This window comes from Carcharhinus amblyrhynchos, chromosome 10 (assembly GCF_965287045.1).
Source record: "Carcharhinus amblyrhynchos chromosome 10, sCarAmb.v2.hapA, whole genome shotgun sequence".
In the NCBI taxonomy this organism is placed as follows: Eukaryota; Metazoa; Chordata; class Chondrichthyes; order Carcharhiniformes; family Carcharhinidae; genus Carcharhinus; species Carcharhinus amblyrhynchos.
Window position 1 is genome coordinate 71,089,306 of NC_137333.1, and position 18,024 is coordinate 71,107,329.

Sequence of the window (18,024 nt, forward strand, 5' to 3'; positions counted from 1 at the left end):
TTGCAGGTGCAGCAGGTGGTCAGGAAGGCGAATGGGATGCTGGCCTTCATAGCGAGGGGGATTGAATATAAAAGTAGGGAGGTCTTGCTGCAGCTGTATAGGGCATTGGTGAGGCCGCAGCTGGAGTACTGTGTGCAGTTTTGGGCGCCGCACCTGCGCAAGGATATTTTGGCCCTGGAGGGAGTGCAGAGGAGGTTTACTAGGCTGATACCGGAGTTGAGGGGATTGAGCTATGAGGAGAGGCTGAATAAACTAGGCTTGTACTCGTTAGAGTTTAGAAGAATGAGGGGAGATCTCATTGAGACGTATAAGATGATGAATGGGATGGATAGGATAGAGGTGGAGAGACTCTTCCCGCTCAAAAAAGACAGTAGGACTAGGGGGCACAGCCTCAAGATAAAGGGGAGGCGGTTTAGAACGGAGTTGAGGAGGAACTTCTTCACTCAAAGGGTGGTGAATCTCTGGAATTCTCTGCCCGTTGAAGTGGTGGAGGCTGCCTCGCTAAATATTTTTAAGAAGCGGGTTGATGGGTTCTTGATAAGAGAGGGGATTAAGGGTTATGGGGAGAGGGCGGGAAAGTGGAACTGAGCTACAACAGATCAGCCATGATCTTATTGAATGGCGGGGCAGGCTCGAAGGGCTAGATGGCCTACTCCTGCTCCTATTTCTTATGTTCTTATGTGACAGAGAGTGAGAAGAGATGACATAGAGTAGAACATGATGCTAAAAGGAGGAAGCCGGGGAGGACAAAAAGGGGGTCATATCCCCCAAGAGGATTCAGGGAACAATTTTCCTACCAGATCCCTAAAGAGGAACAATGTGTCAGTTCACAAGAACACAAGAGACAGGAGCAGGAGCAGGAGCAGACCATTTAGCCTGCTCCAACATTTAATATGATCATAGGTTCCAATTCCACTTTCCTGTCCCCTCCCCATATTCCTTGATTACCTGTGAGACCACAAATCTGAGTATCCCAGCTTTAAAGATAATTAATGATGGAATATCCACAAATTTTTGGAGTGGTGAATTCTAACTACTCTTTCAAGCTCTTCAGAATCCTGTATGTATCCCTGGTTTCCCTGCTGACTACCCATCCATACAGAGAGCTGCTGTTTTCATTCTAATTTCCCCTTTTAAAATTAGTGGCATATTTTCCCCAGTCCTTAAATTTGGAGTGTTCCAATCCTCTACGAATAACTTGCACAGAAAACTCCAGGTAGAATAAAACAAAAGCGGTTAGTTTATTTTCACATGCACACACGCAAGAAGGGTTTTGCCATGTCCACCCCTTTTCACTCATGCAATAAATGGGTGATGAGGAAAAGGAAGAGGTTCAGGACATGACCACAATAAAACACGTGTCAGGGTAACGAAGGAGGTGAAGGAAAGTGTTAAATTAAAAGCGGAGGCGTTTAGAGAAGCTGAGTAGTGGGCGAGAAGAGGATTGGGAGAGGTTTAAATGTCAACAAAGATTGACAAAGAAGTTGATAAAGAAGGGTAGGAGAAACTATGAAGCTGGGCTAGCGCTTAATATAAAAAAGGATAGAAAGAGTTTTTATAAATATATAAAAAAGAAGAGGCTGGCTAGGGTGAACGTTGGACCCTTAGAGGATGAGAGGGGGGACTTAGTGGTAGGAGATGGGGGAATGGCTGAGGTCTTGAATAACTTTTTTGTTTCGGTCTTCACAGAGGAAGACGGGAATAATTTGCCGGGTGTTAGCGATGGAAAGGTGGTAGGACTGGAGGGTCTCAATGACATTGTTGTTACTAGAGAGGTGGTGCTCGACAGACTGGAGGGACTGATTGTGGACAAGTCCCCAGGACCGGATGGAATGCATCCGAGGGTTCTGAAAGAAAGGCGGAGGTGGTAGTGGATGCCTTGGTGGTTATTTTCCAGACGTCGCTGGATTCCGGGGAAGTGCCGGAAGATTGGAAAGCGGTTAATGTTACGCCGTTGTTTAAGAAGGATGCCAGGCAAAAGGCAGGGAATTATAGGCCGGTTAGTTTAACGTCTGTTGTAGGTAAAATGTTAGAATCCGTCATCAAGGAGGAAATAGCGAGGCATCTTGAGGGGAATTGCTTGATAGAGCAGACGCAGCACGGTTTTGTTAAGGGGAAGTCGTGTCTGACAAATTTATTGGAGTTCTATGAGGATGTGTCTAGGGCGGTGGATAGAGGAGAGCCGGTGGATGTGGTCTTTCTTGATTTTCAGAAGGCGTTTGACAAGGTACCTCACAAGAGGTTATTGCAGAAGGTAAGGGGGCATGGAGTTGGGGGTAGGGTGTTAGCGTGGATAGAGGATTGGTTGTCAAATAGGAGGCAGAGAGTGGGGGTTAATGGGTGCTATTCGGATTGGCGGTTGGTGACTAGTGGAGTGCCCCAGGGGTCGGTGCTGGGGCCTCAGCTATTTACCATTTATATAGATGATCTGGAGGAGGGAACCGAGTGTATGGTGCTGAAATTTGCTGATGACACCAAGATTGGGGAAACAGCAAATTGCGTGGAGGGTGTGGAGAGTCTGCAGAAGGATCTAGATAGGCTGGGCGAATGGGCCAGGGAATGGCAAATGGAATTTAATGTTGGCAAGTGCGAGGTGGTCCACTTTGGTAGGAATAATGGTAGGAAGGACTATTTCTTACGTGGCGAAAAACTGCAGCAGGCGACGGTGCAGAGGGACCTCAGGGTCCTTGTGCATGAGTCGCAAAAACCCAGCCTGCAGGTGCAGCAGGTGGTCAGGAGGGCGAATGGGATGCTGGCCTTCATCACGAGGGGGATTGAATATAAAAGTAGGGAGGTCTTGCTGCAGCTGTATAGGGCACTGGTGAAGCTGCAGCTGGAGTACTGTGTGCAGTTTTGGTCGCCGCACTTACGCAAGGATATTTTGGCCTTGGAGGGAGTGCAGAGGAGGTTTACTAGGCTGATATCGGAGTTGAGGGGGTTGAGCTATGAGGAGAGGCTGAATAAATTAGGCTTGTACTCGTTAGAGTTTAGAAGAATGAGGGGAGATCTCATTGAGATGTATAAGATGATGAATGGGATGGATAGGATAGAGGTGGAGAGACTCTTCCCGCTCAGAAAGGACAGTAGGACTAGGGGGCACAGCCTCAAGATAAAGAGGGGGGGTGCGGTTTAGAACGGAGTTGAGGAGGAACTTCTTCACTCAAAGGGTGGTGAATCTCTGGAATTCTCTGCCTGTTGAGGTGGTGGAGGCTGCCTCGCTAAATATTTTTAAGACGCGGGTTGATGGGTTTTTGATAAGCGAGGGGATTAAGGGTTATGGGGAGACGGCAGGAATGTGGAACTGAGCCACGACAGATCAGCCATGATCTTATTGAATGGCGGGGCAGGCTCGAAGGGCTAGATGGCCTACTCCTGCTCCTATTTCTTATGTTCTTATGATTTTACATGTGTCGACAGTCACGTATCTAATAGAAGGTTTCATCTGAGGGGAGGTTGACTGATTTTAGGGTGATCCGCCTCTCCGGAATGAGATTTCCACAATGGGAGAAGGCACGTGGAGTGAGTTAGTCTTGAAGACATGAGTTTCAAGCTTCCAGAAGTTTTCTGATGATGGCCAGAGTACTTTCTACTGCCACCAACTTCGTGGGAAGATGCGCAGGAAGTTGCCCGAGTTCTGTTCATGTTGGAGATCAAACAGTAACTGCTCGAGTTCAGTTCCCAGGATAACATGACAGTGCAGCATGGAGAAGGTCATGTACTTCCCACTATTCCTCCCCAATGTTGAATAAATGATGTATATCCCCATTGCTGGAATCTTGAATTGGAGTCAGGATTCCTTTTGTTCTTGGAGATTCTGGTTTCAGCATGACTAAATGAATTTGTTAAATCCATTGCATTAGCACATTTAATGCTTCAGCTATTAGCACCATTATTGGGGACTAGGTCCTGTAATGGGCTGTCTTGTTTGAAGTTGGCTGCGGTCATTGCGTTGACTGGTTGAAGTGTTTACATTTCAAGAAGTGTTATATTTCAGATGTTTGAGGTGCTAGGCTTGACTAACTCTGAAACTTCTGGATGGCAGCATGTGGTCAGCTGGAGCCACCTTGTCAGCTCAGCAACTGTCCATTTTGAATAGCATTAAAACAAGACTTTATAAAATAGTTCAGGTGACGTATATAGTATATATATTTTCCTTCACATCTCAACTGTGACAATTCTTACAACCAAAGTGAATAACCTCACACTTATCTATATTATACTCCATTTGCCATCTTCTTGCTCACTCAGTTAACTCTTTGCAGCCTCTCTGTGACCTTCTCACAACTTGTATTTCCATGTAGCTTTGTATCGTCAGTGAACACAAATTCATTACTCTTTGGCTCAGTCACTAATATAGATTGTAAATAGCTGAGGCCCTAATATTAATCGTTGTGGCACTTCACTAGTTACAGCTGTCTGCTACACTAAGAAGGCTGTCACTGATATCTGCCATCCGTTGCAGCTTCAAGTACAGGGCACTGCCAATGATTGCAAAGCTGAATGTGGGCATGAACTTTTAGGAGTCTAACTCCTTCCAGGTTGGAGCAGGTCATTTTTTCAATATCTCCCAGTTTGCTATCCACTGTTGTGTAAGAAAGATCACTGACATTTTGTATTACCAGAGGGAAGCAGATGGAGCAAGCGTGTAGCTTCACAAAGATTGCAGGCTGTTCCTGGTGCAGGGCTCCGGTGACTGCGCAGTTGTGGCTTTGTGGGTGCTACTTGACAACTCCGAGATGTATTGCAACCAGAAAGGATTCCCTTCCTGCATTGTGCAGCTGATGTACTCTCAGATACAACATATCATGCAGGTTGACAGTCAGTATCCTGACACTGTCATTCTGTGGCACCAAATGCATTTGAGTCACAAGGACAAACCAGAGGGTGGGGGGAGCGTACTGAGCAATAAGGACTATTCACTAAGCACACTGCACATGTCTCTGGTGTGACACGAAAAGCATGCATATATTGAAAGCCATACTGCCACATGAAATGTGCCATCATGAGGGCACAGCCCTTTTCACCAGCTACACAGTGACCAGCTGGGGAGGAGGAGGAAGGGAGGTAATGGAAAGAAAGAGGCAACTATCTTTCTGGCCATTGTGTCTGTGATTAACTCATTTGCTCTCCAGTACAAGTGAACACAAACCTGACTCCCCATCCACCAAAGGTCCCACATCTTACCTTTCCCATTACTGACCACCACAGCATCCTTTTTGCCGCAATGCTAGTAAATGCCATCACGAAACTGCCATGCCAAGTCAAATTTATAAATCAAACACTGCCATAATACATGTAAGCCTTTGTGTAATTCCTTAGTGTCGGTCTCGTATGTGTCTTCGCCTGCCTTGGTGCTTCTATGCAGTGCTATTTTGCTTCATAAAAGTCATAAATTATTTAAACAGAGAATTTTTAACATTTTTAATATAATCCTCACAGTGCTCAGAGATGGTCTTTGTTAATCCCTGGTGATGTTCTCGACCAGCAGAGAGATACTTGGAATGCGTAACCAGAGTGCCTTCCATCAACTTATCATCTCCAGAATTTTCCAAAATAAATGTTTAAATATTCTATAATGACTTTTGGAGCCACTTACCTTTCCACGACTTTCTCTCACATGGTAGAGCTTCTTGGGCATGCCTCACCATGCTCTTGCATGAGTGGAAGTCTTAAAATTACTTTCACTCTGGAGCTATGAATGCAATTTATCATACTGCATTTTCCAGAAATGTTTAGTTCACTTTTAGTTTGAGTAATATTCTGAATGATAGAGGTTATCTCAAAGGTTTTAACATTTCATTTTGTCTCTTGCTAAAAAAAAGTGTTTTTAGAAACTGCAATAATAACCACCATCTTTATTGTTGTTAATATATTTTAGGTAACTCAGCTGCAATAAAGATATTGTTTATTATTGTATAGGTTTTCTACACATCTCTTTTAGCAAGACGTGAAGGAAATTGTAAAGCTTTTTAATTATTTTTGATAATTACATTTTGGGTAGATTTGGCAGAATGTAATAAATAATTTTTTTTACTACATTCAATGTGATTTTGAATTACAAAACTCAATCCAAGAAGATGCCAATTTCTGAGCAAATCATAGCAACAAAATCAATGGCCACCACAAATAACTTGGTCATAATACATGAGTGGACTCATTTTTAACAGTTAATCTTGGTTTCTGTCAAATTCTTCTTATTTCTCTAAAACAGCTTTAAAAGAATGCAATGGCCCAGGTCTTCTCATTTTTGGATGGTCATACCCAAGAGACACGCCAGAAGATGCCCTGGAAGTCTCTGTGCAAACGTTGGGCAACTACCCAGCATCTGGAAGCCTCCAAATCTCTGAGCTAGTGTTGGAGCTTCAGATGGTTCTGACTCACTTACCAGAATAGTTGCCCACAAAAAGTTAGAAGATTTAAAACCAGTAACTCCTGGGTTATTACTGAACCCTTGAACCTCCGACTAGCCCTGGCAGCCCCCACCAGCCACATCCACGCCCCACCCCTCAAACTATTCCGCTGATCACCTGACTACTTCCCGATCACCTGATTACACCTCTCATCCTCAACTATCCCCCTACTCTGACTTCCCCATTGGCCTCAGGCAGGATTTTATGAGCCTCACCCGAGCGAGGTCATAAAATCCTGCCTCATATCTCTGTTCCATACCATTACTCTGTACAGAATCATCTTGTTGTACCATTTCTTAGCAATCAAAGTAACAGAAATTGTGAGGAATGATGTTATCCAAATGTCCTGCAAACAACTTTCAGGAAATTTTATGCAAAATTTACTGAGATATGAAAAGTTTAACAGTGGTATTAAGAGGAAGTGATTATACTGAGTTTGGTTTAGCAGGAAGTAAACTGGATAGAGGAGATGACTTACCGATGTTGACTGTGCTCCTTGCTTGATCTCTTTCTTTTGTCGAATGATGTTCTGCAGCTGAAATTAGATTACAGTTTTTAATAATTTAAAATGTCACCGTTTGGTTTTCAAAATTGTTGAACAATTTAAACTGCACACAGAGATCGCATTCATAAATAGGTGGGGATAACTGGTGCCTGTTTAGAATAGAATTTTCTTGTCCCGGTTGCCGCAGGAATCGTAGTGGGCAGGACATGGACAATGTAAAAGTCTGTTGACACTGTGTGGGGTTTTCCAGCCTTGGCGTAAGTGCGGCTGGAAAGTCCCACCCCAAATGTTTGGGGAGGTTCAAAGCAGACTACCATTCACATCAGGAAAATAGAATGGAATTTGTGTCTGCAGTATAGTTGTAGGTATCATCACAGAACTTAACTGTAGGATTCTGCCCAACATTGTTTGAGGAGACAGTTTTGCCTCTTGAAGGTGCACACTATTGCTTAATTAAAATTGTTACATTCAGTCAAGCGAAGAGTAGTGGGGATAGTAAAACCAGAAATGATGTTTCTTTCAGGGCTCTTCAAAACTGTGAAAAATATTTGCAGCTGAACATTATTCCAAAAGCATGGAGCCTGGCAAACTGCCAACAGAAATTAATTTTCAACATTTGCTAATTGAATTCTTGAGGAAATTCTGATCATTTAAAAATTAAAAACATTGTGTGAACATAAAAAAAACTATTACAAAAGAAATTTTATTTGTGTTATTGAATTATAGACCTTGATGGGGAGGAGAGTTTTGGAGAGGGGGATGGGGCTAAATTGTCATCAACACAATAAGTGGCTCTAATATGCCAAGTATCACCATTTTTTTTTAAACAGCAGTAGATTTCATGGTGTCTGACTGTCCCTCAGTGGAGATGTGAGGCACATCATTAACATTTTCAAATAGGGCTTCCACACAGCAGATTTAAAATTCACAGCTGGTGCACAGGTTTCGTGATGGGTTTCTCACTGCTCAGGGAACACTGCAGTGAAAGGGAGGTGAGAACTACCAGCTTCACAAGATAAGTGGCTTTTTTTTCCAGCATTCATGATAGTTGTGCTTTTCTTCGCTGCTCAAGGAAACCATCAGCCTCTCCCCTGCTGATTGCCAACTCTGCCTCATCTCATCTGCGATATCTTCTATCACCCTAGCATCTCCCATTCTTCTGGAATCTAAAACTACAAGTTCCATTTAAGAACAGAGATGAGGAATTTTTTTTCTCTCAGAGGGTCGTGAGTCTTTGGCATTCACTTCCCCGAAAGGTGGTGGAAGCAAAGTCTTTGAATATTTTTAAGGCATAATGAGAAAGATTCTTGATAAGCAAGGAGGTGGAAGGTTATTTGTGTAAAACCAAATTACTGTGCATGCAGGGATCTGAAACCAAAACAGAAAATGTCGGAAAATCTCAGCAGGTCTGGCAGCATCTCCAAGGAGAGAAAAGAGCTGATGTTACAAGTCCAGATAACTCTTTGTCAAAAGTTATTATTAGGGTAGGCGGGAATTGGAGTTGAAGTTACAATCAGATCAGCCATGATCGTATTGAGAGGCAGGGCAGGTTCAAAGGGCTGAATGGCCTGCTCCTGCTCCGAATTTGTATGTCTGTGTGTAAATATGTATGTCACCCAGCAATGGCCACCTGCCAATTTTGTCGGCTGCCGGTAGAAAACGGATCCAAAACATGATAAATATCTCTGGTCTAATTCCTGCCAAATTCAACTGAGAAAAGAGCAAATAGTTATCAGCAGTTTCACAAGTGAGAGGGAGATGCAGCAAATGCAGGAAAAATAACTCCAGAGGACTAACAGAGTTATGGCAAGAGGAAATTACTTAACAAAAATGGTGAAATGAGAAAGACACGGTTATTTTGTACCTTACTATAATCAAAGCACAATGCTCTGCTCAACAAAGCTGTGCCCGTGCCAAGATAATCTTCTGATAGTTTTACATTGAAATGTCCAGTGTACAAGACAAAACTAATAAGCTGAACTTACGCAAGGATATTTTGGCCTTGGAGGGAGTGCAGAGGACGTTTACTAGGCTGATACCGGAGTTGAGGGGGTTGAGCTATGAGGGGAGGCTGAATAAACTAGGCTTGTACTCGTTAGAAGTTAGAAGAATGAGGGGAGATCTCATTGAGACATATAAGATGATGAATGGGATGGATAGGATAGAGGTGGAGAGACTCTTCCCACTCAAAAAGGACAGTAGGACTAGGGGGCACAGCCTCAAGATAAAGGGGGGGCGGTTTAGAACGGAGTTGAGGAGGAACTTCTTCACTCAAAGGGTGGTGAATCTCTGGAATTCTCTGCCTGTTGAGGTGGTGGAGACTGCCTCGCTAAATATTTTTAAGACATGGGTTGACGGGTTTTTGATAAGCGAGGGGATTAAGGGTTATGGGGAGAGGGCGGGAATGTGGAACCGAGCCACAACAGATCAGCCATGATCTTATTGAATGGCGGGGCAGGCTCGAAGGGCTAGATGGCCTACTCCTGCTCCTATTTCTTACGTTCTTATGTTCTTATATTAACTCTATACTTGCAGCATAATTGGAGCTAAGACCCAGGTATCTTACATTCTAAGTAAACAGCCGAGTGTTCAAAATTAAGTTAACAGACTTAACCAATAGTGGTAAAAATGTTTGCATATTATAAGCCTTACCTTTAATATTGCTTTATATTACTGTGTAAAACATCAGTTGTGCAAACAAGTCTACTGTGTCTCAAACTACTGCGCTTAAAATGGTCGATCCTCAACAAGCTAGCAATACAATTACTATACTTGAGTATTACTGAAAATACATTTTGTCATCAAAGCTTTCCGTCTTGCGCTCATCAGAACAATAAAAAGAATACCAATATCAAGGGAAATAACAACTTAATAATACTGTATGAGAAGAGAATACTGATTGGTTAGCAAGTACACTCTGATTGGTTGAGCTGTTGGCATGAACAATGCACCAGTTAATAGTACAGTAAGAAGTCTCACAAGACCAGGTTAAAGTCCAAAGGGTTTATTTGGTATCAAGAACATAAACATAAGAACATAAGAAATAGGAGCAGGAGTAGACCATCTAGCCCTTCGAGCCTGCCCCGCCATTCAGTAAGATCATGGCTGATCTGTCGTGGCTCAGTTCCACATTCCCGCCCTCTCCCCATAACCCTTAATCCCCTCACTTATCAAAAACCCGTCAACCCGCGTCTTAAAAATATTTAGCGAGGCAGCCTCCACCACTTCAACAGGCAGAGAATTCCAGAGATTCACCACCCTTTGAGTGAAGAAGTTCCTCCTCAACTCCGTTCTAAACCGCCCCCCCCCCTTTATCTTGAGGCTGTGCCCCCTAGTCCTACTGTCCTTTCTGAGCGGGAAGAGTCTCTCCACCTCTATCCTATCCATCCCATTCATCATCTTATACGTCTCAATGAGATCTCCCCTCATTCTTCTAAACACTAACGAGTACAAGCCTAGTTTATTCAGCCTCTCCTCATAGCTCAACCCCCTCAACTCCGGTATCAGCCTAGTAAACGTCCTCTGCACTCCCTCCAAGGCCAAAATATCCTTGCGTAAGTGCGGCGACCAAAACTGCACACAGTACTCCAGCTGCGGCCTCACCAATGCCCTACACAGCCGCAGCAAGACCTCCCTACTTTTATATTCAATCCCCCTCACTATGAAGGCCAGCATCCCATTCGCCTTCCTGACCACCTGCTGCACCTGCAGGCTGGGTTTTTGCGACTCATACACAAGGACCCCGAGGTCCCTCTGCACCGTCGCCTGCTGCAGTTTTTCGCCCCGTAAGTAATAGTCCTTCCTACCATTATTCCTACCAAAGTGGACCACCTCGCACTTGCCAACATTAAATTCCTTTTGCCAGTTCCTGGCCCATTCGCCCAGCCTATCTAGATCCTTCTGCAGACTCTCCACACCCTCTGCACAATTTGCAGTTCCACCAATCTTGGTGTCATCAGCAAATTTCGACACCCTACACTCGGTTCCCTCCTCCAGATCATCTATATAAATGGTAAATAGCTGAGGCCCCAGCACCGACCCCTGGGGCACTCCACTAGTCACCAACCGCCAATCCGAATAGCACCCATTAACCCCCACTCTCTGCCTCCTATTTGACAACCAATCCTCTATCCACGCTAACACCCTACCTCCAACTCCATGCCCCCTTACCTTCTGCAATAACCACTTGTGAGGTACCTTGTCAAACGCCTTCTGAAAATCAAGAAAGACCACATCCACCGACTCTCCCCTATCCACCGCCCTAGACACATCCTCATAGAACTCCAATAAATTTGTCAGACACGACTTCCCCTTAACGAAACCGTGCTGCGTCTGCTCTATCAAGCAATTCCCCCGTTGCTCCTTCATTAGGTGAGTGGAGAGTTGGATTCACAAACAGGGCATATATAGACAAAGACTCAATTGCAAGATAATGGTTGGAATGTGAGTCTTTACAGGTAACAAAGTCTTTACAGGTACAGACAATGCGAGTGGAGAGAGGGATAAACACAGGTTAAAGAGATGTGAATTGTCTCAAGTACAGTTGGTAGGATTCTGCAAGCCCAGGCCAAATGGCAGGGGTTACACGTAGTGTGACATGAATCCTAGATCCCATGACATGAACCATATTATCCAGTTAATGGTAACAGACAGGTAACTGCTAAGCATTGTTTAAAAATTTAAACCTTGACTCTGACTGATCAAGGCATTATCCTATGAACCAGCAAATGATTATTACTTAATTTGTTTTGCTGAAACAGGCACAATGTGTGCACCTATCCTTTCTGTCTGCAAAGAACAGGGCCCTGTGTATTAATATATACAGCCTCCAGTATGTGCAAATGCACCATACTGCGCGCTTGATTGATGCAATGGTTGTCAGGGTAATTCTCAGCACACTGAGGATTATTTAGCAAATATTGTCCAATCACATAATCACAGCTAATTTTGGACACGTTTTACTACTCTGACCATTTTGATTTGCCAGCTCATCAAATAGTCCCTACTCGCATTAGTTCATGAAAGATAGACGTTAATGTAGCATAATAGTGTACATTGCAAAGCAATACTTTAGCAGTGAATACATGGAGAATTAGCAGACCCATCAACGTTAGTGGTAGATTCTGTGCAGTTATATTCCAGTGTTGAGTCTGGGATACCCCTCTAAGTAACTATTTTAGTTGGAACTGCATGGATAAGTGAGGATGAGTAAATCCAACTGAACAAAGATGGGGTTACCTTTCAGCTTTCTTGAAAGAAAATCTGGGTTGCAAAAGTTATAAATGGATTTTCATAGATGGCTCAGTGATTATAATCTCAGCAATCTTTGATCTACAGTTGCTTCTTTAGCAATAATTTCAAGAACGCTCATTGATGTTGTTGAGTGGTCACATGTAGCATTGTTACCTGGCTACCTTGAGGTGACATTAAAAGCATTTTAAGTTCTGAAAACAATTAATTTTCCTCAATCGAGGCTAACATCTGCCGACAAAATCAATCAGCTGATACTTCAAAACCACTATAAATACTTCAGAGAACACTCATAGCTGCATGCATCTGATCACGTACAAGTATTTATCACAGATGCTTCTTGTGCATCAATAGTCTAATGCTACTGACTTTTGCATTGTTTCCAAAAACTTGTGTACTGCTTAATACACTGAACAGAAACATTTACTGAAATCCAGTTCCAGATGTTTTACATACCTTTCAATGGAACTTGCACAGCTCCTTATATGATCAGCATTAACAAAAGACAATGAGAAACATTGTTAATCAAAACACCCAACAACCATTGGGGCATAATATGCAGTAACCCCATTATGAAGCTGATTTTGATGTATAGACATATCTTCTTACATGTTCATCTCATTCCCTTCCTAAAAATAGTAATGAACTTCAGGGTATATTAATTATTTCTCCTCCTTCAACCAACCTCCTTCCTTCTCTTTAAATACCTTTGTAGGCTAGGAAAATTTGGCATGTCCGCTACAACTGTCACCAACTTTCTACAGAAAGCAATCTTTCCAGATGTATCACAGCTTGGTATGGCCCATGTTCTGTCCAAGACTGCAAGAAATTAGAAAGGGTTGTGAACGAAGCCCAATCCATCACTCAAACCAGCCTTTCATCCATTGACTCTGTCTGCACTTCCCGCTGCCTGGGAAAAGCAGCCAGAATAATTTAGGACCAAACGCACTCAGGACATTCTCTCTTCCACCTTCTTCCATTGAGAAAATAATACAAAAGTCTGAGATCATGTACCAATCAACTCAAGAACAGCTTCTTCCCTGCTGCCATTTTGAATGGACCTGCCTCGTATTAAGTTGATCTTCCTCTACACCCTAGCTATGACTATAACACTATAGTCTGCGTCCTCTCCTTTCCTTCATTATGTACGGTATGTTTTGTCTGCAAGAAACAAGGGGGCAATTCTCCCAAAAAATTTCTAAGTGTCAATTCTCTCCAAAAAATTTGCATAAAAACTGGAGTAAATCACGCTTCTTTTCCAGCAGGAGTTTCAAAATGAATCTCTTACATCCTGTGCACTGCAGAGTGCACTAGCGTGAATCCACGCTAAAAAATCAGTGGGCGGGGCCTATTCCCACTGGAGAGGCCAGCAGCATAGTGCTGAGCAGGCCACTGTGCATGTGCCAATCTGTCAATGCAGAGATTGGCACATGTGCAGTAACCCCCGCACTGCCAGCCTCCTGATCGCTAGCCAGCCCCGCAACTCCTCATTGCTGAACTTGCGATCCCCCCAAGGCCCCCCTGAATATGTCCAGGCCAGCCTCAGCCCCCAGGCCTTGCCTGCCTCTGTCACTCCTCCCCTACCCCCACACAAAGTCCTGATTCCCCCCCCCCGAGATGGCAGCCCGGACCCCTACCCCTCTGTCAGGCCGACCCACCCCCATCCCCATCCTAATGCCCAGACTCAATTGCTGGTTTCCCTCCATCCCCAAAATGGCAGTGGGACCCCCCCACTCCCAACCACATCGCACCCAGACACCCACCCATTAGCCCCCACCCCCTCAGCACTGCCCAAGATGCTAACGGGCCCGTAGATTTCAATCCCAAGCCTGCTAATGATATTTAAAGTATGTTTAAATGCCCATTAACATATATTATGCAGCTCCACACCGATTTCTGGCACTGAGCTGATGTAAATCTGGTGCCTAGAGAATCTACAAAAGCAGTGCAGCAGGCTGGGAGAATCGCCCCCGATACCTTTCACTGCAAACTAATACATTCTGCAATAATAAATCAAATTAAAAGTGAATACATGGAGAACTTTCGCTATTTATTAAAATTGCCCCACCACAATGTTAAGTTGGTTTGCTTGTAATTGTTGAGTTTATTCCTCGCTTTTTCGAACAGTGATGATATCCTCTACTCTGTGTTTCAGTAAGGTCATCTCTCAATTTTTTAAATTCCAATTAGTTTCAGCCCAACCTAGTAAATCTTTCTTCATAAGACAATCCCTTAATTCCAGGAAGCAACTTAGTTCACTTTCACTGAAGTGCTTCCAATGCAACTACATTCTTTCTTCATTATGGAGACCAAAACTGTACACAATATTCCATATGTGGTCTCACCAATTCCCTTTACGGTTGTAACAAGACCAGCCTGCTTTTTTATTCCATTCCCCTTGAAATAAAGGCTAACATCCTACTTGCCTTCCAAATTACCTGTTGTACCTGCATACCAATAGTTTTTGATTCACGTACAAAGACAGCCAGATCACTCGGTACTGCAGCCTTTCTCCATTTAAATTATATTCTGGTTTTCTATTTGTCCTGCCAGAGTGGACAATCTCACATTTCCCACATTATATTCTATCTTCTAGTTTTTTGTCCACTAACTTACCCTATTCGAAGTCCCTTTGCAGACTTTTGTATCCTCCTCATAACTTGCTTTCCCACCAATTTTTGTATCAAATTTTGGCAAATTGTTACTTGAGTGCAGATCATGTTTAATGTTGGTTCAGGAGGACTTCCTTGGTGTTACACTTAATTCCTTAATACAGATTGTCAGGAAAACAGAGGTAATTTTACTTGAGCTAAATCTATATTGTTAAATATTACATGAGGTATAGTTTTAAATTGTTTAATTTAGTGCTTCTGTGCAAGGAAGGGTAAACCTACAGTTAGAGTTAGATTAGACAAAGGTGTTTGTATGTGCAGGGGTTTGGGCAGTTAAAACTGTACTCCTGTTGTGCTTAGAGGGTTGCAGCATGAAAAATTAACAAGCTGAAAGAAGTTAAAGTCGTTGCTTAGTAATCAGGTGCCCCTTTAGGGTAAGAAGGCTTTTTGACTATAGTTTTAACTGAATTCATTAACAGTTAGTTTTTGAAGGCTAGAGAGGTAACACCTTTCTCAGCTTTGTGAGAAGAGGTTAAAGGAACAAAGAAGAACTGCCTTTTGAGACCAGAATGCTGCTTATGAAAGTTAAAGTCAGACTTGGGAAGATAAGATTGGCTACCAACAAGCTACAGACTTGGGAAGATAAGATTGGCTACCAACAAGCTATACATCTGAAGCAATCATAAAGTTTGGTATCTTTAATTCCAGTGTTTGAAGCAATAGTTTCTGTTCGGGATGAAGTATCTGAATTTGTGTAAAAGCATTTAAGATAAAGGAAACCTGAAAGGAGAGGTGGAAAACCTGGAGCTGATTTCTTGTTAAAAGAGGAGCGGAAGCTTTGTTTGACAGAATATTGGAAAACTTGGAATGGATTCTTAATGCAAACAGCTTATGGAAAGTATTGTTTGAAAGACGATTTTAAAGAACATCCTTTTTAGGAGTGAGGTTTGGAAACACTCATGTGACAATGATTTATTGAGTAGCATTTGGTTTCAGAGTGGGGTTAGATTTTTGAAAAATATGTACTTGTGAAGCTAAGGGGGAGTTAAGGAGTATTGTGTTACAACCAAACTTTTCATATTTAATAAATGCCTTTTTCTGGTTAATACTAGTTTCATGGTCTTGTAACTCCGTTCCTCCATGTTTTCTAAAGAAAATATAAATTGCGATCTTTTGAGCCAGGATCCATTCTGGAATCATCGACCCAGTAGTAACACCAACTACAATCGTAACAGGGTTTTGTGCTCAAGGCTGGAGTAGGCCTTTAATCCACAAACTTCTAACTTGGAGGCAAGAGTGCTATCACTGAGCCAAAGCTGACCCTACATGAATTGTATGGACGGAACAGGTGAAGTGAGCGAACTCCAGGTGCCTGCCACCTGTTATGTTCAATCAATGAAGAACATGAGACCATCCATTTTTGGATCAAAAAAAGGCAAATTGGAATATTTTCTTTTTGCTGAGAGACTGAGTATGGAAGAGAAATAAAATTTTAGGGAAGCATTTATGGTAGAGAATCTGGCGAATCTGGTGCAATGATAATAATCTTTCCCTCAATGTCAACAAAACAAAGGATAGTCATTGACTTCAGGAAGCATAGTGGAGAACATGCCCCTGTCTACATCAACAGGGACGACATAGAAGTAGTCGAGAGTTTTTAGGTGTCCAGATCACCAATAACCTGTCCTGGTTCCTCCATGCCAATGCTATTGTTGAGAAAGCCCACCAAAGCCTCCACTTTCTCAGGAGATTAAGGAAATTTATGTCCATTGCAACTCTCAGTAATGTTTACAGATGTATTATAAGAAAGCATTCTTTCTGGTTGTATCACAGCTTGGTATGGTTCCTGTTCTGTCCAAGACCGCAATAAACTCCAAAGGATCTTGAACAAAGCTCAGTCCATCAGTCAAATCAGCTTCCCATCCACTAACTTTGTCTGCACTTCCCGCTGCTTCAGAAAAGCAGCCAGTGTAATCAAGGATCCCATGCACCCCGGACATACTCTCTTTCCCCTTCTTCCATCGGGAAAAAGATACAAAAGTCTGAGATCACGTACCAACTGACTCAAGAATGGCTTCTTCCCTGCTGCCAGACTTTTAAATGGACCTACTTCATATTAAGTTGATCTTTCTCTACACCCTACCTACAACTGTAACACTACATTCTGCACTCTCTCCTTTCCTTCTCTATGTATGGTATGCTCTGTCTGTATGGCACACAAGAAACAATACCTTTCACTGTATACCAATACATGTGACAATAAATCAAATCAAAATTGCGTGCACAAGCACAAAATGCCGTCAAAAACGACCAGTAGAATATTGGCCTTTGTTCCAAGGGGTTCAAGTGAAAGGGAGATGGGGGAAGAGTTGTGTTTCAATTGTATAGAACCTTAAACAGATTCTATCTGGAAAACAGTGCATGATTTTTGGGTATGAAACTTCAGGGAAGATTTGGTGACCTTGAAAGAGCTCAAGTGCAGTTTCAGTTGAATTTTGTCAAAGATTGTCATGGTGCATTTGGAATATCACTTGTTTAAAAAGGTTAAGGAGATTAGGCTTGCAGGATCTTCCCTGTCTGAATCCTCACTGACAGTCCTTTACTAGGTTATCATGCATGTACTCCTTAAGTCTACTTCCAAGAGCTTTAATGCTTTTAAAATCATTAAATGGTCATTTCAGTCAGAATTTTTAACACGAATGGGATAAATTAGTACATTTAGTCCAGGTTAAGGATTTAACAGAAGACTATACTTGTTTCTTACAATCTGCTAACAGTTCCTGTGAATTACAACTTAATTTTCAGCATGGGAGCTAATAAAGGAATACAGGTCTCGACTAACAGTCCAACGAATGTGACTTTAAATCCCACAGGGGCAGCTTGGTGGCACAGTGGTTAGCACTGCTACCTCACAGAGCAAGGGTCTCGGGTTTGATTCCCGGCTTCGGTCACTGTGTGGAGTTTGCATATTTTCCCGTATATGCGTGGGTTTCCTCCAGGTGCTCTGGTTTCCTTCCTCAGTCCAATGATGTGCTGGTTAAGTGGACTGGCCATGTTAAATTCTCCCTTAGTGTATCCGAACGGGCGCTGGGGTGTGGTGGCTAGGAGATTTTCACAGTATCTTCATTGCTGTATTAATGTAAGCCTACTTGTGACTAATAAATATAACTTTAACTGTGGCCATTTGATAATTTGAATTATGTTTAGAAAATCTGAAATAAAAAGATGGAATCAGTAAAAATCATGA

The 18,024-nt window shown here is 42.8% G+C and overlaps 1 protein-coding gene across 1 annotated transcript in view; it reads right to left on the minus strand.

Annotated features, from left to right (window-relative positions):
* micu2 (mitochondrial calcium uptake 2) overlaps nucleotides 1–18,024 on the minus strand; it is a 458,278-nt gene that overhangs the window by 69,672 nt on the left and 370,582 nt on the right. The window contains exon 7 of the mRNA XM_080197332.1: nucleotides 6,889–6,945. Coding sequence (XP_080053458.1) covers nucleotides 6,889–6,945 — 57 coding nt within the window. The remainder of the gene's footprint in view (nucleotides 1–6,888; nucleotides 6,946–18,024) is intronic.